The 23021-nt window shown below is 54.9% G+C and overlaps 2 protein-coding genes across 4 annotated transcripts; one reads left to right on the forward strand and one right to left on the reverse strand.

Annotated features, from left to right (window-relative positions):
- Positions 1 to 9110: 9110 nt before the first annotated feature.
- ZC3H12A (zinc finger CCCH-type containing 12A) lies at positions 9111 to 17177 on the forward strand. Its single transcript, XM_050326508.1, is given in 7 exon segments — positions 9111 to 9183; positions 9286 to 9626; positions 9629 to 9728; positions 12673 to 12812; positions 13349 to 13583; positions 14080 to 14186; positions 14289 to 17177. Coding segments are annotated over 6 exon segments (1899 nt in total). The 5' UTR covers positions 9111 to 9183; positions 9286 to 9328; the 3' UTR covers positions 15308 to 17177.
- Positions 17178 to 20334: 3157 nt separating this feature from the next.
- On the reverse strand, positions 20335 to 21991 carry LOC126645760 (uncharacterized). 3 transcript variants are annotated; one of them, XM_050326511.1, is made up of 4 exons: positions 21829 to 21991; positions 21567 to 21733; positions 21394 to 21490; positions 20335 to 21126 (listed from the first exon to the last, which is right to left on the reverse strand). In XM_050326511.1, exons 1-4 carry the CDS (start codon positions 21968 to 21970, stop codon positions 21056 to 21058), a joined length of 477 nt encoding a protein of 158 aa, XP_050182468.1. In that variant the 5' UTR covers positions 21971 to 21991; the 3' UTR covers positions 20335 to 21055. The 3 variants fall into 3 exon arrangements, with proteins under 3 accessions (XP_050182468.1, XP_050182467.1, XP_050182466.1); XM_050326510.1 differs by having other exon boundaries at positions 21394 to 21496; XM_050326509.1 differs by lacking the exon at positions 21394 to 21490.
- Positions 21992 to 23021: the final 1030 nt, after the last annotated feature.

Raw genomic sequence — 23021 nt, forward strand, 5'->3', positions numbered from 1 at the left:
GTTCATCTGGAGCCCCCATGGTGTTCCTCACAGCTCTGCTGATCATGGCCCTGTGCACGGGCAGCAGCCCCTGCCCTCCCACTCCCACTAAGCCACCTCCAGCCCCCCTCCTTGCTGTCCTTCTTGTCTCCAGCTTAACTTCTACTGGAACTGATTTGTTCTTGGTAGGAGGGGATTTTGAAGCAGAAGGAAATCTGGGGAAGGAAGCAGCCCTCTCCTGGAGGGTCCCCAGTTTAGCCCTCCACCCTGCGTGAGCTGCTGCTCCAGGGCAGGTACATTTTGGGACCTCTCCTGCCACTCCCAGCTGGGACTTCCCCAGCTGTCCCCTGAAGATGGCATCCCCAGACTATCTTTGCCATTCCCCAGTGTTTCCCCCTGGCCTTTGGGGCTCTGGAGCCCACCTGAAGAACATGAGGTAAGAAGCAGGTTTGTTTGCATTTATTTTTAAGACGGGTGAATTTTCGAGCACAGCCTTGTTTCCTCCCTCCTCCCCATCCCCTTCTCCAGATCCCTTTGAACAAATCATTCCGTTTGCAGAGTCCTGTTGTTTAATTTTGCCGATTGCTGAGTCTCAACCTCCCATTAATTGCTTTTGCCCGCCTTTGTGCATTCCGTTAAATGAGAAAATGCCACACATAAAATTTTAATTTTGAAAGTCGCCTTGTTTGTTTTATATTGAAATTACCCACGCCGTGCCGGCCAGCAGAAACAGACGCTTTCTCATTTCATTAAAAACTCTTTGTGATGATAAAAAGCAGCAGAAATGAGATAAAAAGTGGTGTTTCCTTAAAGGCACATGAAAGTGAGAGAGATAAATGCCATGTATTGTAGGGATCAAATCCAGCACAAGGCTGCGAAGCAGCGATACCGGCAAGGAGGCTGCGCCGGCGGCAGTGCAGCAATAGCTCCTCTCCCAGGGCACTGTGGGCTCTGCCTGGCCTGGCCTCTGTCACCCACTGCTGCTTCCATCCCCTCTGTCACCCACCCCTGCTTCCATCCGGGGGCCTGCAGTGAAGCACCCAGGAGGCCTCCAGGTGTCTGTGTCCCCAGCCCTGTGTGTCCCCAGCCCTGTGTGTCCCCAGCCCTGCTCATGGTCAGCACAGTGAACCCAGGTGTCCTCAGTGTCAGTCCTGAAGCTGCCCTGGCACTGCACAGGTGAGAGGGGATCAGTGCCCAAAGTGAGAAGGGTAGAGAGGCCCTTTGCTGCCTGGCAGGTGGGTATGGGGCAGAGGGACCAGCTCCTTCCTCTCCAGCCCCAGCTTTCAGACACACAGGGGATGTAACCAGCTTCTCAGGAGGGGCCCTCAGAAGGACCAGAGTCCTCAGCAGTCCCAACCACTCTCCAGCAGCTGCTGGTCCTGGTAAAGCTCATTGTTAAGCAAACTTTGTGTCTTCCCTCGCTCTGGAGCAGATGTGACCCCTGGGCACAGAGACCCACACAAAGGGGTCTGAGGCCAGGCGAGGCTCCTGTGCACTGGGAGATGTTCTCTGATCCCTTGGGTGCTCAGTGTTCCTATATTTATTCTTCCCAATGGGATCTTTAAGTCAGCACAAAAGAAGAACAAACTTCCAGCTTCAGACTTGATTCTTCACTTCTATTTTTTTCCTCATCCCTTAACATCAAAGTGAGTTCTTTCTACTTGATTTTCAATATTCCTCAGCGGTTGCTGAATTGCTATTCAGTTTTACACAATTTTTCCACCCACTGCAGTTTTAAAGGTCATTTAATTATTATTACAAAGAATTACAAAAAGATAGTGAATTGTTTAAATGCTTTGAGCTGCAACAGGTTATTAGCATGGATTTTTTTATAGTCATGTTAAATGGATCAGTATTTACAGCTCAGGAGCCTTTGCACTGTGCTGTGTCACCCGGTGACACTCAGAGCCCGGCAGCGCTGTGGCAGGAGGTGCTCAACTGCTCCCCTCAAGAAGAGTAAAAGATGTTTCTTTGGGAATTTCAGACCCCCAATTCCCAGAGCATCCCCCTCCAGAAGTGCTGGGGTGCTCTGCAAACCCTCCCACAGGACCACGGGGGTCAGGGCTGTGCGGGAGCAGCCTGAAGAGTGTGATGACAGCAACATCCAGAATCTGAGGCTGCTGGCGAGGCACAGCCCCTCCTGAGGGCTCAGAACAGGCTGCTGGGTCACTGCTGTTTGTGGTTCTCAAGGAGCTGCTTTCCCTTCATTTCATCAGCACATTAATGAGAATCTCTGCTAAGGCAAACTTAAGTGGGAACCAAAATCCAGCCTCCTGTTTTAGAAAACACATTTTCTACCAAAATGCAGTTACTGCTGGTAAAGAGGCAACATTGCACCTTCACAGAAACACTGCATGGATCAAGAAGGAAGAGAAGGATGTGCTGCTCCAACAGGTTTGCAAACAAGCAGGATCGCAAAGAGGGATGGGGGTGAGAGGCACCAGATCCACCTCCTGCTCTGAGCAATCAGAACCTGTTGGCATTTACTGTAGAGAGTAAATTATAAACCAAAGGACAAGTTTCCATTTCTCCACACCAGATTGGACAGACAAGCCCAGCAATGAACACGTTTGTCAGCAGGGCTGGAAGTGGCATTACCCAGCCTTGGCCTCTCATTCACCTGCTTTGTGCATCACATTATCCTTCTCATTCCAAACACTCATTCTGCAAAGCTGAGACAAGAGACGATGAGATGGAACATTGGACTGAACTGTAAAGCCTCGCTCATACCTCTAGGTGGAAGGCTGAGAAAGCAGATCTCTTGTAGAACAGGGGCAAAACTCCCAAAGAGCAAAACCAAAATGCACTCACTTCTTTGCCCCCTTTCTTTGGTGTCAGCTGTGAATCAGGTGTGTGGGCTGGGAGGATGTTATAGGCTGGCAAGGTCTTAACTGAAACCATCTGACAAACAGACCTCAGATCCCACACACTAAATGTTGTGTCTCTTGAGTCTCCGCTCCAGAAGCTGTTTTGCAATAAATGCATCACTCCTGCACACGGTTGAGTAAAAGTGGAAAGACAGGCTGGGGCTGGGCTGGGCTCTCCCACCATGGCACAGCAGCAGGACTGGGATTGGGGCTGGGGGTGGCAGGGACCAAGTGCCGGCCGGAGCATCCCGAGCGTGGTGCTGTGCCAGGGGAGCTCCCTGTGCCCCGGACACCACACAAACCCCCAGCTCCCCAGGAGCAGGCAGAGCCTGGCTCTGCTCCAGCCCCACGCCTCTCTCAGGGAAATCCCCAGCCAAAGGGAGTGAAAGCACGGTGTTGCCTCACTTTGCTGGGCTGCTCTGATAGCAGTGCGAGCACAGGGAGAGGCCGGTCCTGTTTGCTCTGCTGCATCGTGTGCGTTGCACAACTGCTGCAAGGTGTGCTTCCCTCTGGTACCGACAGCTCAGGCCTTGACCATGCTCGTGGACATCCTCCAGGCATTGGGGAACGACCTTCTGTGATGGTTTAGACTTGGCTCCCTGCCAAATCACATCACACCATCACACCTTCCCCTGATGCGTGAGCCATGAACACCTTCTCCAGTTGTATAGCCTGAGCAGGTAGGAACACCACACTGACACCTCCTGAGTCATATCGGAGCGCCTCTGACATCACGGGAGCCGCGAGCGGAGCTGCGGCTGTTTGTCTTTGTGCCCCGCTGACACACATCCGTCCCGTGGGAGGGCTGGGGGAGCCGGCGCTGCCCCACATTGCGCAGCACGGCCCCCACGCCGACACGGCCCCCCTGTCTGGGGTCCGCGCTGACCCCGCCGCCCCTCCCGGGAGAAGGAGGAAATGAGTTTCCTGACCGGCAATGTGTGCTCAGAGCCGGGACCTCCCGTTCCGAACGGAAGCATTGGGGAAAACCAGCCTGTATCCCGAGGGATTCATGATGAGCCCACTTAGCTTTGGGAAACTGTCCAGGACTTAACCCTTGGGTTTGGGACTTCAGCAGGGCTCATGAGGGAAGGCCTGAAGATGTTCTTCCCTAACCTCCCGGGTGCCCAGAGCAAACACTCCTGCTCTGCTTTCAGTCCTTAGAACAAAAACTGCTTCCCAGATGGATGTGACTTCTCAAGAGGTATTTGCTTAGCAATAGGCATAAATCTTCTGCTCTTCACATTGCCCTGGGTGGGATAAAATATTCTGTGACTGTCTATTTAAACATCTTACATTAATACCATGAAGTGTTTGTTCAACTTCTATTATTCTTTTAGCTCTGAAGTAGCAAATGCTCCCAGGCATGTCAGAGTACAGCAAATCCATGGCTGCAGACACTGCATCCAAACTAAACTGGGGCTGAGCAGGCAGGGATGTTTTTGGATAAGGGGACCACTGACATTTTCTGGCAGAGAGGCTGTGGCTGGGAAGGGCTCAGCAAAACTGCAAATGTTGTTGTCACAGACACTTGCGCAACTGCTCAGTTTTCCCCACCATCGTTCATTACTCGAGTCTGTTGCTTCTCTCTCCTCTTGGTCCAGCTGTGGGAAATCCAAGGTTGCCCATGAGGCCGGAGCACAGCTGTGGAACAGAGAAGATGCTGCCAGAGTGCGGATGCTCTGGGTACTGCTGTTAGACACAAGCTGATCCCAGAGGAGAGGAATCACCAGATATGGAATCCCTGATTCATCCTGGCCAGGGGCAGTGGGACTGATTCTCCCTGGTGCAGGGGTCTGGGGGGACAGCTTTCCCGGGCCCAGTCAAGACCCTGCGCAGCCCTTGGGACACCCTGGATGATGGTGAGGCTTCTGCTGCCTCTGTCACTTCAGCCCTCAACAATAACAGGTTTAGAACCCAAAAACCCCTAGAAGGTTGGCTCTTTTCCCTGATGAAAGCACAACAGAAAAAAATTGTCAGAGTGTGCCCAATCCATCTGTCACCAAGGAAATAAGCCCATCCTATAACTTAATGCCATCAATCACTAAGACCAAAGGTGGAGATCAAGGCTGCTTACTTGGAGAAGTACCTAAGGCTGTGTCTAGTCAGGAACACAGTGACAGCCAAATAAATTTCCCTGGTGTGGTCCCTCAAGAGCCTGTGCACTCCTCCAGAGCTCAGAAACATGCCTGCTCTGCAAGGAGCCCTCAGGCTACGTAGGGAGTATGTTACTCTGCAGAGCACTTATGAGGATCTCCTTAAAAGCCAGGGAATAAGTTCAAGATAGAATGTTTCAGAGGAAAATCCATCTACTTGTCTGCAGCTGCACAGGAATCCCAGACTCGTGGGTGAAGGCCATGCTGGTAGGATCACAACGCAATGGGGACTGCGAGCATATGGGCTCAAAAACCATGAGCTCTGCGCATCCACGATGGGCTTCTCTTCTAGTCCTCACTTGCTACATTCTCCTTCTTCCTGAGGAGACCTAAGCTCCCTTTTCTCCTCTGGAATCACTATGACAGGGGGAGGCTGGGAGCTCCTGCCCGATGTGTGTGCAGGAGTGACCTTCCCGCTGGTGCCTCCGCCGGCACCTGTCCAAACCAGGGCAATGCTCAGCTGATGGGATCTCACCTGGGCAACTCGCCACGAGGCTGCCATCAGAGACGTCTCTATCGAGGCCAGCCAGAGCAGCAGATGGTCTCTCAGGCAGCATCTCCATGAACCTGAGTGGCTGTGCTGTAAAAACAAACTGCCATAAGGGGATGTTGCTCAGCTTTGCTTCCGGCATTGCTCCTTGGCTTTCCTCGTGAGGCACTGTGACCCTCTTCCAAAGAAAGGAAGATGAGCAATGCATTTAGGACACCAAAGCTGTCGGGAACACATGGATCCCAGACAGCCATCCCAGCCCTGTCCCCTCCCAGAGAGGCTGAGACATGAGCTCAGCTTGAAGCGGGTACTTGAGCAGGTACCTCACTGCTCAGGGCTTGTCTGCACAGGATTCTTAAGAAAGTTAAATTGAAGCAACTAAATCTAAAGTAGAGCATTAAAATTCTGTATAAAACTCTCATTCAGAATTAAAGTGGCCTTAATTCTGTTTAGTTTAGTCCCAAATGTTACTAAATAAGGCCATTTAAATTGTCTTTAATTAACATAATGGTCCCACATAGGCCATTATAAATGAGGTTTAATTAGCCCATTTTTAGAAACGAGTTAGCTGCCTTGAGCTTCCATAGGTAGGCAGCCAGGGCCACTTTGCTGACAGGGCTCCTGCTTGAGGCTGGTTAGCAGGAATTTCATAGCACTGGCATGTCTTCCCAAAGAACTGGCATGAGGCCAGCTTCCTCCCTGCCAGCAGATAATAAGATTCTTGAATATCACCTATTTTGACTGTGCTAAATGTGCGATGGGAGATGAAAGGCTTTGCCAGGGGACGAGCTCTTCCTTTAAAATCTGGGACATGGGAGTGGTAATCCTTAGAAAAATCCCTAGAAAAATATGATGTCAGGATTTTACAAGACTTGTTCATGAGCGAGGAACCAGGCTGGAGAAAAGCTTACACTGAGTCAGCAGAGAAGTGGATGGAGATGGAGGACTGGAGGGACTGAGCCCATCCCTGGGACAGGGCTCTTGCTGTCACAGACCACCTCGCTGTCCCCACTGCCCCTGGATGCTTTGGTTCATTTTTTGCTTACTAGAATTCTCAGCTCAGCAGGATGAGATGCTGCTGCCCTTGATGACCACCCTGAGGGCATCCAGCCTGGGTCTCTCAGACTCCTCCTTGAACAGCCCTGTGCTCTCTTGGTCTGTGCTGGGGATTTCCACCTCTTTTCCTGTGGCCTCAGAGGCCTCTGAGGCACAAGCCCTGCTCAGCAGCCTGGCAGCACCAGCTGATGGTCCATCCTGCCACAGAAAGGGGCAATGCAGCTGCCCAGCAATGGGCACAGCACTGGCAGGAAGGAGCATAGTCTCGTGCCTTGCACGTGGTGGTGAAGGGCATTGGCACCTCTGTGATTCCAGCAGAGGATTTGTCCTGGGAATCTCCGTATCCTCAGAAGCTGCAGCCTCCACCACAACCTTTGCAGTGACAAAAAGATAGCACTTTCTGTTCAAGGCGGTTTACAAATGTGAAAAAGAAAAAAATAATCAGAATCACCCACGAGGAGCTCTGGGGTGTAGCCAGCATGTGACCCCTACTGACTTTCTGGGCTGAGAAGCCAACGGCTCCCCTCTCTTCTGGCTTCTCTTTCACCAAATCAAACAGATCCATGTGGCTGCTGTCACTGCTTTGCATAAATCAGGAGATCCAGCTTTGGGGTATTTCCTATAAGAAGCACATCTGTGGCCATACTTTCTGGTGCAATAGACTTTACCCTGGAAGCAAAAGCACACAAACAATGCTAAATTCATGCTGACTGGAGTAGATTCCAAGGGAAAGAAGAGTTGGGAAAGCACCTACTTAAGAACTGAGTAAGGATATTATCGCTGATCTGAATCTCAGTCTCTGTGTGTTACTGTTGAGTACACAGTGCGGTTTCAGACACGGCCAGAGACAAGGAAAAATGATTGTTTCGGGGTAACCACAAGGAAGATGAATGCAAATGTATTCCTGTAACTGGGAGAGTTCCTCACTCCTGAGCTGGGCTCTGGTACATGGCCTCAGGGAAGTAAATTTGCAACTACCTCCATTAAATTGTTTAGGGATGATTAATCAGAAGTCAGAGATGTGAAATTTTTGCACGTTGTGCAATGTTGGTTCAATCCCTGCAGTTCCCCACAGTCTGCAGGGGTGGTTTAGCGCCTGGCAGGGGACAGGTACCGGCGGGTGACAGATGCTTCCTGCCAGCGCTTATCTCCTCCGCACGCCCGGGCTGATAAGCTGCCACTGGCTGAATCACAGCCACCTGCATCATCGGGATCCAAGTGGTGCAAGGGACATGTGGCAGAGGCTCGGTCCCCTCGAAGTGCATGGCCAGAGTGTGGCCCTCGTGGGCACCCTCAGGGCAGGTGATGCCAGGGCCACCCTGGCAGAGATGCTGCCACCACCCTGACCATGCTCTGCATGTCCATCATCAGGTCACTGGCTCTCCACTGTCACCATGTGCCGTGTCCACACACTGGTGGCTGGAATTGCAGCTCACACAGAACATAAAAACCCACAAATCCCCTTTGCCAACGTGCGCGAAGCTCGTGGCTGTGTCACACGTTCCTTCTGCCCGAACGCTGCCTACAGCTCAGGCTGTGCTTAAACAGCAGCAGTGTGTCCACAGGGACCCTCAGGGCCGCGGGACTGTCCTTGCACCCAATCCCACCCGCCGTGTCCAGCCCTCTGTGCCAGCTCCCTCTCCAGTGTCAGCTCATGGGCCAGGGCCTTGTTCTCTCACAGCTCCAGACATCCCCCACAGCGAGGGGCAGCGGGGCAGCACCGCCGTGCCCACACACCCCACAGGGCAGGGGCTGCATCCTCCCTTGGGAAGCACCACACACGTGTTCAGAGCTCTGGGACTTCGTTAGCGTTTGACACCCACGTCTGACAGGGACGGCAGGACTGAGAAAGGGCCACAAATGGAATTTCAATGTTTTAATTTTAATGGGAAATCCTCTGGGGGAGCAGCTCGTGCCCCACGGACGCGGTGCCGCAGGACTGCCTGGGCTGGCCCGGGGATCTGCGGTCCCTCAGGAGGGCACGGGCGGCCCGGGCAGCAGAGGGCACGTTCCCCTACGGAGCCTGTCGGGGCAGATCAGCCAAGCTGCGACACGGTTCGCACAAGCCCCAGGTGTTCGCAGCCGGGACCGCGACCGGGACGCGTCCGTGCCCGTGCCCGTGTCCGTGCCCCTGTCCGTGCCCGTGTCCGTGCCCGTGTCCGTGTCCGTGTCCGTGTCCCTGTCCGTGTCCGTGTCCGTGTCCGTGTCCGTGTCCGTGTCCCTGTCCGTGCCCGTGTCCGTGTCCGTGCCCGTGCCCGTGTCCGTGCCCCTGTCCGTGTCCGTGTCCGTGCCCGTGCCCGTGCCCCTGTCCGTGCCCGTGTCCGTGCCCGTGCCCCTGCCCGTGCCCGTGTCCGTGTCCGTGTCCCCGTCCCTGTCCGTGCCCGTGCCCGTGCCCCTGTCCGTGCCCCTGCCCGTGCCCGTGCCCGTGTCCCCGTCCCTGGCCGGGACGCTGCCGCGGGGCCCGCAGCGGCGGGGCCGGGCCGGGCGGGGCGGGCCGGGAAGCGGCGGCCGCTCCGCCCTCCCCGCTCTGCCTTCCGCCCCGCGCGGCGCTCCCGGCCCCGGTATAAAGCGGCGGCCGCAGCCGCCCCGCTCCGGTCCCATGGAGATGCGGCGGCGGCCCGGCGGCGGCAGCGGCCCGGTGAGCGCGGGGGAGCGGGGCGGGCGGCTCCGGGCGGGGTTCGGCCGGGCCGAGGGGAGCAGGGGTGGCGGGGCCGGTGCTGACGCCGCTGTCGCCCCGCAGGTCCGGACGGCGAGCGGAGGCCGCGGGTGCCCCGCCGGGAGCCATGAGCGCGGGCAGCGTCGCCCCGGGCTGGCCTGAGGCGCTGCCGGGCGCGGCCCGGCCCGCGGCGGGGATGAGCGGCAGGGAGAGCCCCGAGGGGCCCGGGGACGGCCCCGAGCTGCAGCTGAAGGTGGATTTCTTCCGCAAGCTCGGCTACTCCTCGGAGGAGATCCGCGTCGTGCTGCAGAAGCTGGGCCTGGGCGCCGACACCAACACGGTGCTGGGGGAGCTGGTGAAGCACGGCCCGGCCGAGCGGGACGGCCCCGAGGCCGCGCCCGAGCCCGGCGAGGCCCCGCTGGTCCCCCGGGGGGCGCCGGCAACAAATCCCCCGCGCCCGGCCCCGAGGAGAGCGAGAGCGACAACCTGAAGCCCATCGTCATCGATGGCAGCAACGTGGCCATGAGGTGCGTGCGGGGCTGGGTTTGGGTGACCTCCGGATCTGAGCTGTGCCAGGCGCACGGGAGGGGAAAACTCCGGCTTGCTCGCTCAAAGCAGGCACGGCTGGGTGCCCGGGAGGGGGCTGGTAATACTTTCCAGGGTGCCTCGCTAGCACGCACGGCTCTCACGCGGACGAGCATCATGTTTGCCAGTGCGGGCTGGTCCTGGCACGGCTCTGCTCGCCCAGAGCCAGCGGTCACGGGGCAGTGACGAGGGCAGCCGAGCTTCCTGCGAAACACACGTTTCCTCTTGCGCTCCAGCGCTGAGGGGATAACTGAAGATACATTGTCCTCTTAATCAGTGGCTTTGTGTAAGTTTCCGTGTCGGGAAGTTGCTCAATAAATAATTATAGGGTTAATTAAAGAAGACTTTGTAATACAGAGCTGTCTCCTGCATTGGAGCCCAGTCTCCAAATTGTGACTCTTGTAGTTTGGTGAATTTCTGTACAACGTAGAGAATAAAGTGTTGAAGGTGTCACCAAAGCAGGGCTGTGATCCCTTCTCAGCATCTTGGGTGTCCTGATGCTGCTGGCACAGGTCCTGTCGAGCACTGTGACCAGAACACCCAGAATCTCAGGGCTGGATATTTATTGGTGTGATGTCCCAACTTCCACTCTGGGTTTTGCTCCCACGATGGTGAGCTTTGCCTGCCCTCACCCCAAACCCGGCAGCATGTGCTCCCCACCTATGCTTGGGGTGGTCCTGGGCTCTCTTTAATTTCATTTAATGCACCAGGTTCAGAATTGGGCTCTGAAAGCTCTTTCTGTTGCAGAAGCCACCTCCCTTGCTGTGTATGTTTGTGTGCAGATTTTATAAAAAATAATCCTGGGTGCAGGCAGAGCCTCTGCGTGTGTTGTGGTAGGTTTGTCTGAGGTGAAAGTGCTGCATGGAGGTTGGTTTGCAGGTGTGGTTTTCCTCCAAGCCCTGGTTGACAGTTCCAAGAACAGGACTGAGAAAAGATGGGGCACAGTTGGCTGTGCAACTGGGGCAGAGCTCAGGGCAAACAGGGAAATGGGGATGACAGTGGAGTGTGAAAGCCATGCCCAGGGTCCCTGGAGGAGGGCCTGTTCCTATTCCAGCCCTCTCCGCAATTTTTCGGGCACTATGGAAAACGGCCCATTGTGAGCTTGGGCTGATAAGTGACTCTAGCAGCGAAGTTTACCTTGGATAAGTGCTGGAGCATTAACAGCAGGATTGGGTGTGTTTGTTAATGAGGAGCCTCTTACCCCTCAAAGTTATCCCAAAATGCAGAGGGGAACTCAAGCAACTGTGAGTCAGGGCAGGCCAGAGCCCAGGGTCCCACATGAGAGAAGCAGTACGGCTTTTTTTAAGCAGTTTGCTAGAAGGGGAATTCCATTCTGAAACTTCCTGTATTGATGGTGTGATGTTCCCTGCTGATTCATTTGCAGTGTGTACCGCGGCCTCCCTCAACAGCTCTTGACAAACTTATGCAAATCACAGTGGAAATTAGTTTTTACTTCCTTCTAAGGGAATTTTTCTTTGGCTGCTGCCAAATCAGATCAGCCCAATTAGCTGCCTTCTGGAGGTTTGAGGTTGGTAGCAGGGACTCAAAAGAAAAAACAGGGACTCAAAACCCAACCCAAAATGTACAACCCACCAAAACCCACTGTTTTTTCACATATCCCTTTAAAAGATTACATGCCTGGGTATTTAGAGCTATACTCATCTGATGTTAGAGAAAATTTTTAGAGCACCTTCTGATGTTGACTTTGAGCCTTCTGTAATTTGAGATTCTTTTGGAGATATGTTAGGTGTCTTTTTCAATGTTAGTTGTGTTGCCAAGAGTTTTAGTTTTTAGAATAAGTATCTTTGTACAGCTCTTCAACCTTCTTTGTAGTTTCAGAGAAAGGGTGAGGCCAGGAGGGGAAGTGAAGTTCCTCTGTAGTGGTGCCTCTGCAGGAATGGCTCTGGGGAGGAGCCCACTGGGCTGCAAAAGGCTGGTGGGAGCTGAAATGTCATTCAGGTATAGATGGGAAGAGTAAGACTTGGGAGAGGTAGTGACTAGGAGAAAATTCCTGAATTCTAAGAGCAGCTGCCTTCAGTGTAGTGCATGTTCCTGAATGCCCTCAGGGAACACAGGCTGTTGGATCCCCAGAGCCACAAACTGGGCTGGAATACAGAGATGTTGAAGGTTTGCCAGAACCATTATCAGCATAAGAGCTGATTGCACTGTAAATACTACTGCTTGTAAAACAGGAGAGGTAGTTTCCTCTTAGAAGTTGTGGAAACTTATTGATATGACCTAGTGAATAATTAAGAAGCACTTTTGCATCGGTACGTGGCTTCTGACATTGTTGTCAAACTCTGTTCTTCAACTGCCACGAGCTGTTCGTTCACCCAGCACCGGTTGTGTTCACAGGAGATGTTTCCCTTTTGTGCAAATAGTGCATTTGTTGCTGAGTTTTGGAGCCAGAATGTAATGAAGAAGCATAAAGAGTGCATTAAATATCTTCTTTTCCTGAAGTGATCAGAACAACTTTGCAAGCAAACTGCCAGTGAGGGAGCAGTGTACCCTGGCCGGGGACAGCCACCAGCATTAGCTGGCAGTGTAGAACTAAGAGGGTTTGGGATCACATTGTGCTCAGGGCTAAAAATAAGCATTGGAAGTCCAGGGTTGAAACAGAGGCTGTTTCAGAGCAGCTGCAGCAGTTCCAGCTGCTCCTTCCCAGTGAGGATTTGGGTGTTTACTGGTATCCTGACGTGCTGAAAGGAATAGTAAGGTTGGGCAGGTCTGGGTGAGAGTGTTTCATGAGACAAGCACCAAATGCTCCTGTGCTCTTCAACACTTCACTGAAGCTTGTCCAACTTGCTGGCTTCCTTTGCTTGGTGCATTGCCTGACTGGTCTGAATAATGAAGTAATGAAATCCTTACTTTTCTCCTTCGCTGCAGCCATGGGAATAAAGAAGTGTTCTCCTGCCGAGGTATCCTTCTGGCTGTCCAGTGGTTCTGGGACAGGGGACACAAGGATATTACAGTCTTTGTGCCGTCATGGAGGAAGGAGCAACCCCGACCAGATGTACTCATAACAGGTGTGGAAATATGAAAACCAAAAGTAGCCTTTTCAGGCTGACTCTGTCACTTAATGAGCTTGCAGAGTTCTGCCTAAGTCAGTAATTAACTTCAGAATGGAAGGTCTGAGTAGTAGGAGATACAGTGAGCTGAGCTGACCAGGGAGAATTAGTCATTAACTTCTCCCCTAAGCAAGCTTTTGCCTGAATCAGCTGGAGTAATTCTGAGAACCAGAAATGTAATACTGCTCTGCTTCTTAACTCTTTCTCATTTCTTGATTAATTTTTTTCCCCTCTTTGAGGGATATACGTTGTGCTGTATTTGACTGGAGCATATTTAGTCAGAATTACTCAGATTGAGGGGAGTTTTCTCTAAACTTGTAAACATCTGAGATTTCTGAGTGACTCGGAGCAGAGATGATGGGGATTGAGTACAGCCTGGCTTGTGGAGAGATGGAATGACTTCTCGTGCGTTTTGTTGTTCACGTACAATGTTACTCTGTGTGTGTGAAGGCCTTTGGGCTGTGCAGGTGTGCTCACAGCTGTGTGTGTTCCAGACCAGTACATCCTCCGTGACCTGGAGAAGAAGAAGATCCTGGTGTTCACGCCGTCCCGGCGGGTCGGGGGCAAGCGCGTGGTGTGCTACGACGACCGGTTCATCGTCAAGTTGGCCCACGAGTCCGACGGCATCGTCGTGTCCAACGACACCTACCGGGACCTGCAGAACGAGCGGCCCGAGTGGAAGAAATTCATCGAGGAGCGCCTGCTCATGTACTCCTTCGTCAATGACAAGTACGGCCCCATCTTCCTGGGCTCTGAAAAGAGATCCCTCTGAGCGTGCTGGCTTGTTCTAATGGAGCAACAGCAAGTGATGCGTGAAAAGAGCAAAATGCTGGTACAGAATTAAAAAAAGCTGGAGTGATACAGAGGCAAAAGGAGTTGGAGGCATCTCAGTAGCTGCTCAGGGTGTGGAGCCAGGAGCTCTGTTGTAGTGAAGCTCCCAGGAGAGCTCCAGGGCTTGATTTCCTCACAAGACAATTGTTAGCAGGCCCAGCAGCAGGTACTAATTCTGGTCAGCAGCTGAGCACTAACCCTCTTGGGTGCCTGAAGGGTAGCATTTTGGGCTGATGTGGACTGGGTGACAGGAGGGTTATCTCTGCAGGAAATAGGAGAGCTTTGTAGGGCTCAGATAGCTTTTAATCTTCGGTGAATTTGGAGACTTTGAGAAGAAATGAAACCCTGACCCAGGAAAGTGAACTGCTCCTGACTGAAATTTATTTTTCTTTAGGTTTATGCCTCCGGATGATCCCCTAGGGCGTCATGGCCCCAGCCTGGACAACTTCCTCAGGAAGAAACCTGTGGTGCCAGAACACAAGAAACAGCAGTGCCCTTATGGTAAGATGCCTCCTACATGTGAAGGGCAAGGTGTCTGTGCAAATGTCATTCATAATTTAGTCAAATCCAGCTGCTCATTCCATGCTCTGCCTTTCCTCGCAGGCAAGAAGTGCACTTATGGAATTAAGTGTAAGTTCTACCACCCTGAAAGGATCAACCAGCCCCAGCGCTCGTTAGCTGATGAGCTCCGTGCCAACGCAAGGCTGTCTCCAACCAGAAGCACCAGTGCCAAGGAGGAGAAAAAGGGCAAAAGAGGCTCCCAGGCAGAGCTCTTGTGCTCTGTGCCCACGGAGAGTGACAAAAGCTCTTTGCAGAAGGTGTCTGCAGAGAGGAAGAGCTTGGCCCACAAAGCCAAGCCCAGCGACGTTCCCCTTCAGGCCAAAGGCTGTGTGTCGGGCAGTGTCCCCCCGAACAGTGGGAGCCACAGGTCCTCTGACAGGTACCAACAGCCTCACATGGACTCTCTGTCTTATATCTCTCAGGAGCGTCTTGACTCAGGCATTGGGTCTCTGGAGAACCAGCTGTCTGACATGTGGCCTCACAGATGTACCAGTCACTGTGATCACTCCCATGCTGAGCAGGTGCCCGTCTGCACCTGTGCCAGGCAGAGACCTGCCTACCCACATTCTCCCAGCCTGGAGCAGAACGGTCTGGTCTCCTACAAGCACGGCTCCCATAAATCCTCCTCCTCTGGTGCTAGCTTCTTGCAGTACAGCCCTGAGGTCTCTCACTCGGGAGCACCGCACTCTTTCTCAGGCTATGGAGTACCTGTGCACCCAGGCAGTGCGGGGCAGTTCAGCCTGCCCAGTGAGTTCGGTGCCCCCCCGCCCCCCTCGCGGGATTTCTGGTCGGAGCCGTACCCGCTGCCTCAGGTGAGGTCCCCCGGGGCCCGCGACCCCCGGGCGGTGCAGAGGGGCCTGGGCCCGGCCTACGGGGACTCGGGGCCGTGGGCTGGCTCGGAGCAGTTCGCAGAGGAGCGGGCCAGCGTGCACGTCAAGCTGTGCGGCATCTTCCACCCCCACCTGGTGGATGCGGTGATGAGCCGCTTCCCGCGCCTGCTGGACCCGCAGCGCCTGGCTGCCGAGATCCTCACCTACAAGGCTCAGAACCCGGGCATGTGAGGCGCATGCTGAGGGCAGCAGGGCACGGGGAGAGCTTGAGGGGGCTGTGTTTGCCTCTGCAGCTGCCACAGATGCCTTCTGAGTGCTCTTCCTTATTCCTTGGAAGTACCTGAGTCCTATTGGACGCTGGATGCCAGATGTGGGGTGCTCCCAGCAAATTCTGCTCTAGCTGTGACCACGTGCCCTTCAGAGAGATGAGAGCACCTGGGGTCCCATCTTCCCTGGGGCTGCTGAGTGGGAGCAGAGGCTGCAGCTCCAGAGCAGGAGTGTTCATTTGGGGTTCATGAGAATCCAGCACACTCTGAATTACTGCAGTTGTCCAGAACTAGATGTCCTTGCCCCTCCCATTACCTTCAGTTTTGAGATGGCTTTGTGCACTATGGAACTTAGAAAACTCGGGGAGGCTCTAAGACAGAAGGGGATGCTACCTTTGCAGTGGCCTGTGGCTGGTTTGTGAAGACCCAAATGCATTGTCAAAACTGTTCTTAGCTCCTGACTAATCCTCTTTCCTAAATCCCACCATGTGGATCTGTGGCAAATGTTGGGTTATAAATCCAGTCTGAAGATGGGTTTAGATGACCTTAATTTGGTCTTCCTGGTGCACTTCTCTCATGATGCTTTCCACAACCCTCCCACCTCAGCCTGCCTTCTTGAGGTAAGGTAATTCTTCCACAAGTGCTTAGTGAACTGCTCAGCTCCTGGAGACGAGGAGCACAGTCCTTACTCAGGAGGAGTGGCAGACACTGCCCCAGAGCTGCATGTGCTGACAACTGCAGTGTCAGAGCAGGTGGGTGACCTGAGCACCCTGTGGGTGCTGCTCTGGGACAGTCACCCTGGCCCAGGCTGGCTCTGTACAGCGCTGATGAGGATTTATGATGTGCCTTTTACCTTCAGACAGCAATAGAACAGCTGTAGTCACATCTGGACTGCTGCCAGGGCCCTTCCTGAAGAGGCCTTAATATTTCTCTCTAAAGCTGTTGCTTCATCTTCTTCCTCACCAATGTTCCCCCATCCCCCTTGGCTGTGCCCAGCTTGAGCAGCATCCAGAATTGTAGAATAAGAGTTATTTGGCAAGACTGTTCCTGTTTCATTTCCTCTTACTCTGTAAGATGTTTCCTACTGTAGATACCGTAAGAGTTTTTAAATATGCAAAACCAGTTGCTGTAGTAATTGGTTCTGGTCCTGGAATTTTGCTGTGCTTGGGATGCAGAGATGTTCCTGGCACTTGCAGGCCAGAAGCAGTTGATTTGTTGATACACATTGTATCTGTGTGTGTTGTTGTTTTCTAAATACAATACGCCCTTCTGTGGTTAAACCAAGGTCGTTGAGTGGTAAATTAGGAAGTGGAGAGTGGAATGCAGCTGGTCCTGGAACCCTCCTGGGAACAGTGTTGTCTATTCCTGCTCTTCCCTCTTATGTCCAAGGAGTGACCTGCCCAGACTGGCACTGTGTGCCATGAGACCACAGGGACACAGAAACCTGTATACCTGGTTAATAATGATACATTACAAATTAGTAATGTTTCATGTTAGTAAGCAAAATGCTTCTTAATTTTAAGTAACCTGATACTTTGCATATTTGTAAATTACAGGAAAAATGGTTTTTAATGTTATTGTCCAGCACTTTGCTGCTTGCAGTTTTAATCAGTGCTGTTCCTGCCTCAGCCATGGGGTGAGGTGGGTTTGCGTTTCTGGTGGAATGCTGGTATCTGCTGCTTCTCTTGCAATCAGAAGATTAACATTTTGTACTCCCCAGCTGACACTTGCTGAATTTTCTGTATCACTATGCAGTATAGTCGTGTACTGAGTGGCCATGTGACAGCCATGGCAAAGGAAGAACTGTGTTACATAAATAAAAACTGCTGAGTTGACATATTTGGTCTCTGGTGGCTTTTTGGAGGAACATTCAACATTTTGGCTGGCATTCCATGAAAAGTCAGAAATTATCCTTCCTCCCCTGGGTTCCTCTGACAGGCTTCGATCTCCATATGCAGTCTGAGGGCTTGTTACTGACAGGCTGTTAATTGATACAGTGAGACCAAAACATCCAACTGCTGTGGCAGATAAGAGCATGTGCAGTGTTTGCTGTTTATTTGGCAGCACTGGGGTTTCTCAGTGCCTGGGGCAGGCACTGGCAGGGGAAGGTGGAACGAGAGAAGTTGTGGGTGTCTCGGGTGCTAAAGCACAGAACACTGATGGGAATTTTGAAATCAGCATGAGCTGTGTTCAGTCTGAAGGGGCAATTCCATTGTACGGTCTGGAAACAACTGTATGTTTTATTCAGTTATGGCACATCCCTGTCAACTGTTGAGTGTGGAATAGTGTCCAGACTCTGGACAGGCTCTGAAGGTTTGTTATGGACTGGAAGTGCAGCAGAAATATCAGTGCTCACATTGCTGTGTAAGGATCTTCCCCTCCCACCTGCTCCAGTGCAGCACAGCATGTTCTTATCTCACCGGTTAAATAACTTTATGGTCTGTATTCAAACTTGGGCTCTTCTTTTACCACAGGACAATGACTCTGTAGTTAATCAGAAACGAGGAAGGCAAGTGCTCCCAGAGACAGCTGAATTTCAAAACAAACGTGGAACTTCAGAGTCTGAAAGGTCTTTTATTGGCTGTGGCAGAGGAACTCTGGGGATGTCACTGCAGTGACAGCTCACGTGGCTCTGTGCGTGTGTGGGGTGATGGAGTGGTGTGTTGCAGAGCTGAGCACACCTTTAACCAGGTGTGGAGTCTGCTTCTGTCCTTAGTGGGGTCTGTAGCTGAAAAATGCTGCATGGTGTTAAGGCTGCTTTTCCTGTAAAAGACCTTTAATAGGTAATTCTAGGTTTGCAGGATGTGCAGGGGCAGGAGGATGTTTATTTTTGCTTCCCTCAAAGCTGGTCTGACACAATTCAAGGCATCAGTGCAGAGGTTCATAACTGGAGCAGTTTGGGAGGGTCAGGCCCTAGCACAGATCTGGTCAAAGCTATTCCCACAAGCTGCTGCGTGTGCTGCTGGAGCAGCTGGCCCACCCAGCTGCCATCCCACTGCTGGGCTTGGAATTCTTTCCTCACACAGGGTTCTGTGGGAGCAAAGCTGCTCCCAGAGCATCCCACGTGTTCTGGGTAAGCATTGCCTCCCCAGGGGCCTGCTCACCAGGAGTTTGGGAAATGGGAATGCTAATTGGAAGTGCTGCTGCTGCACATTTTCCCCACCTTGCACAGTCTGCAGGGAGTTGGTGCAGTTGCCCACCTGCACTGGGCTGTCAGTGCAGGATTTTGGGGTGCATCCTGTGCCTCAGGACTTCCTAAAGCTCAGTGGGGAGAGGCTGCCATGACTGCTGGGCATTTGCCAGCCAAAATGGGTCAGATAGGCTTGTCAGCTCACGTGGCTGTTGGGGAGAAGGAGGTCACACATGGGCCTGCTGAAGGTTTCCTGTGCTCTGGGGGTTCCCAACCCTCATCCTGTCAGCTGTGTGCTGTTGAGCTCTGGGGAAGGCCAGCTCCTCTGAGCAGCCCAGCCCACTCCCTGGGGCTCAGTCGCCTCTCCCTGGCACCACGGCCCTGTGCTGCCCTTGCTCACTGAACTTCCATCTCAACCCAGCTGGTTCCTCCCATCAGGGGATTTCCAGGATGTGGCTATCTCAGTTCTATCTTTTTAAGGATTCTAGAGGCAGGAATCTGACCCAGGGTTCCTGTGCAGGCCATGGGGCAGAGGCTGGTGTGTAATGGGAGCACACGTGTGTGCCCTCACGGGGGGTTTGGTGATGTCACCCACCTGGGGCTCCCATACATGGGAGCAGGTTCAGCATCAACCCTCTGTGTTTCCGCAATGCTGAGGCTGCTGCTCTTCCGCCAGAGAGGAAGAGGTGTCTCAAACACAGCAGCAACTCTGCACTCTGTACCCCAAACCTCTTTTGCAACACAGCCTTGCTATGAGACAGAACTGCAGGAAGCGAGCAACTGCAAAATAAATGTTGCACCCAAGAGAAGAGGAAGGTGCTGGGGAGGAGCTGGGTGCTGTCCCAGGGTGGTGGGAGGGGAGGCTGGTGCTGGACTGGGATGATGGCAGTGCTACATGTGCGGTGCTCTCAGCACTCGCCCTCCAACCACGTGTTTTTTCAGTCCTGTCATCTGCTTTGCTCAGGGATTAGGCCCTGAGGATTACATACCTTGCACCCCCACGCTCCCCAAGGCCAGGGGCTGCCCCTCAGAGCCAAAGCCCTGCTGGCAGAGCAGCTGCCAGCTCAGCCCTTCTGAGGAAGCCACGGGCTGGGAGCAGGGAACAATATTGCACAAATGTGTTGGAGTAAACACAGCCTCGGGTTGAGCAATAGGTCAGGAGGATTTGCATGCTGTGGTGGCCTGGGAAAGGTTTCTGTGGCCTGGAAAATGTTCTGTGGCCTGTGAGGCGGCTCTTCCCTCTCTTGGGGCAGGGTGGTAAGGGGCAGGGAGGCTGGTGGCTGCAGCTGATGCTGCTTGATGTCACCCTCTACCTCCTGAGCCCTATCCCTGTCCCTGTGGGGCTGGCTGGGGATTTCCAGCCTGAGGAGAGCTGAACAGTGGCTGCAGAGCCACGACACTGCAGAGCTGCTGTGGGACGTGGCCAGTGCTCCCACTGTCTCGTTGTGTGGATGCCGCTGATTCCTGCGGGAGAGGGGTGTTTGAGGCTGCAGCGGTGTCCCCAGAGCAGTTCATTTGCAGGGCCTGGTTTATTTTGGTCTTTCTGAGCAGCGTGGGGCTGTCCCCTCGGCTGCGCAGGCCGGCTGGGTGTGGGTGAGTCAGGCTGCTGCTGTTCTTGTTGCATCAGTTCCCCGCCTGTGGGAGCTGCACGGACACGTTGGAGGACAGATCCCTGCCGATCCCTGCCTGCCGCAGGGAGAGCTCCTGGGGAGCCTGTCCCCAGCCCTTGCCATGGGTGAGTGCTGGTCCCTGCTCTGCTTCAGTGAGAGCTCACCTGTCCCCCTCCCCAAAGAGCTGGGACCTGGCGCTGCAGCTCTGCCGGGGAAAGACCAGGTGGACACAAGCGATGGGAAGCAGCCGTCTGTATTGAACAGCCACAGCACAGGGGCAGCCCTGGGGACCCCGGGGTGGGGGGCAGGACACAGCCCCTCTGTGCTAGGCCAGGCCTGGGCACGGGGAGGCCCCTCAGCCCTGCTCCGAACGGTGCTGGTGGTCCCAGGGCTCATCATCTGGGGCACGAGGGGCCCTCGGCCACCCCAGGGGAGCCGCTTCCCCCCGGCCGCTGTCGCGAAGAGCTGGCCTGGCCTTGCAACACGTGCAGAGCTGCTGACATGGGGACCAGGCCTGGCCGGCCAGGAAGTCACTGGGTGAGTTTTGCAATCCATCGCCCCAGGGGCTCCAGCTTGTGCAAGGTGTCTGGGGCCACTGGTGAGCAGACTCCTTGTTCCTGGAGCCTCCCAACAAGGTGCAGTAGATCAGGAGGATGCTCTGTGGTGGGCTCCACCAGAGCCAACCCCACCAGGGCACAGTCAGCCCTGGGGTGGCCCTGGGCAGGGAGGTGGCTGTGACTTCTCCTGGCCCTAGGGCCAGCAGCTCACCCTGACCTGCCTCTTGGCTGGTTCCTGCTCCCAAGGAATGGCTGCAGTTCTGCAGGATGGGGCCAGGCCTGGCTGGCCCCGACGGATGGAGAGGCACATCCAGGGACGCAGCTGGGACTCCACCACTCTGGCCTGTGTCCTGAGCAGCCTGGGCAGGGAGGGACGTGTGGCTCCTTCGTGACTCGCTGATGCCCTGCTCACACCTTCACTTACGTTTTCTGCCATCAGGCTGGATGGTGCCGCGTGGTGGCCACAGGGGCTCTGCCCACTGGTGTCCTGGGACAGAGCAGGGGGGAGAGGGGATGTGATGGCCAGAGCTCTGCCAAGTGTGGGAGTACCCAGCCAGGCTCCTGGAGGGAAGTCGTTCAGACAACTGGGAGCTTTTCCTGGCTCCCTCCTCCCAAATACCTCCCAGGGCACCCCAGTGCCACCCAGTGCCCAGGTGGGGAACTAGTGGGCTCCCCACGCTCCCCGCATTGCCCCATCCCCAGCTCTGGTGGCAGGTCCCCCCTCCCCGTGCCCCCTCCAGTCCCCAGCTGCTACCTTCTGGGCTCTCTCCCTCGCTCCCGCTGGCAGTTGGATCCTCCACTTCCCCCAGCAGCTCGGGGCTGTCGCTGCTGTTCCATTGCCACGGCACCTCCTGCACCTGGGACAGGGTGTGACGGTCTGGGGGGCCAGGGGGGACTGGGGAGGCTGGGACCCTGCGGGGCACTCACCCGCTGGCGAAGGCTCTGTTGTTCCCGCAGCACCTCCAGGAAGCGGCTGCTCCACAGCAGCTTCTCTGCCCCCAGCTCCGTGCAGAGGAAGCGGACGTCGGCCTCCAGCCCCTCCAGCCTCTCCAGCATGGCCTCACTGGCATCACTGTGCTCCTGCCACTGCACCACTGCCCCAGCACCACAGCTCAGCTGCCGCCAGCACCCCCTGACAACTGCCAGCCTCAGCCTCTGCCCCAGGGACATCCCCAGGCTGGGGACTTACCCGGCTGCCCAGGCTCCAGCAGAGAATCGGAGTCTCCGTTCTCCTCCTCCTCCTCCTCCTCCTCCTCCTCCTCACTCCCCTCCAGTCTCAGCTGCAGAGATGTTCCGAGCTGGGTCAACACAGATAGTGGGGACTGACACATCCATGGGCAGCCAAGCCTGGATGGCCTCTGGCAATGACCCTGGCAGGGGAACTCCCCTGGTGCCACCCAATGAACTGTGTCCCTGGGCTCGGCCATGTCCCAAGAGCTGGCAAATGCCACAGTCCCTGTGGTGTGGGGACACGTTGGGGGACTTTTACCTCCTCTGTGGCCTGGAAGGCGCTGTCCCAGCAGCTCTTGTAGCAGATCAGCAGCACCTGGGGAAGAGGACAGCTCACATCTGCTCTGGGGAGTGCAGAGCCTGGAGTGATGTCCCCATGTCCCCAGGGCTGTTGGTGGGCAGAACCATACAGTGCCTTGAGCCAAGAGCCAGCCCTCTGGAGGACAGAGGACAAGGGCCCCAGTCCCGCAGCTGCACCACCGGCTGGCGTGGTGACCCCCCAGCTGCCCCAGGTGCACCAAACCACAGTCCCCAGCACCACTCGTACAGAGGGTGCACCCCAGCAGGTCTCAGCCCCCCAAATGCCCCACTTTTGGAGATGACACAGGTGCATGGGGGTCCCTGGGGAAGGGGTCCCGCGGTACCGACCCACGTGAGCCTCCAGAGCCACCACAGCCCCCGCAGCACCGTCCTGCAGAGCCACAGGAGCCACCAGCACCCAGCACGCAGGAGCCGCTCCCACCACGGCCCCGGGGGTCTGCGCTGCCGGCCCATGGGACCCTGAGGGGCAGGGGACAGAGGTGAGGGCCCTGCAGGCCTGGAGCCGCGCTCTGTGCACCGAAGGGTTGCGTGGCAGCCGCGGTGCCCCCACACGGCAGTGTCTTCCCCGGCTCGCCACCTGCCAGGACAACGAGAGGGAGCCTGAGCATTTGTGGGGCCAGACCCCCTCATGTGGGACACGCGCTCGGCAGGGACCCCCTCCCCTCTGCCCCCTTACCCAGCCATGGCACAAACCTCGGCGGCCGCTCGGCCCAGATGAACTCCTGCCTAATCCTCTTGGTGACGAGGCTGCGCAGGGATTAGCATTTCCCTGCTCCACCTTTGGGGGCCATAAGGACAGCGGCTGCTCTGCAACCCTTGTTTTTTCTGCTC

The sequence above is a fragment of the Myiozetetes cayanensis genome, unplaced genomic scaffold (assembly GCF_022539395.1).
Source record: "Myiozetetes cayanensis isolate MyiCay16 unplaced genomic scaffold, myiCay2020 scf31, whole genome shotgun sequence".
Classification (NCBI taxonomy): Eukaryota; Metazoa; Chordata; class Aves; order Passeriformes; family Tyrannidae; genus Myiozetetes; species Myiozetetes cayanensis.

Coding starts and splice junctions, on each gene's coding strand:
- LOC126645760 (XM_050326509.1), bottom strand. CDS start 21,970: ATGTGTCAGTCCCCACTATCTGTGTTGACCCAGCTCGGAACATCTCTG. Junction 21,734..21,828: donor GCTGGAGCCTGGGCAGCCGG/GTAAGTCCCCAG, acceptor GTGCTGGGGCAG/TGGTGCAGTGGCAGGAGCAC. Junction 21,127..21,566: donor AACAGAGCCTTCGCCAGCGG/GTGAGTGCCCCG, acceptor GCTCTGTCCCAG/GACACCAGTGGGCAGAGCCC.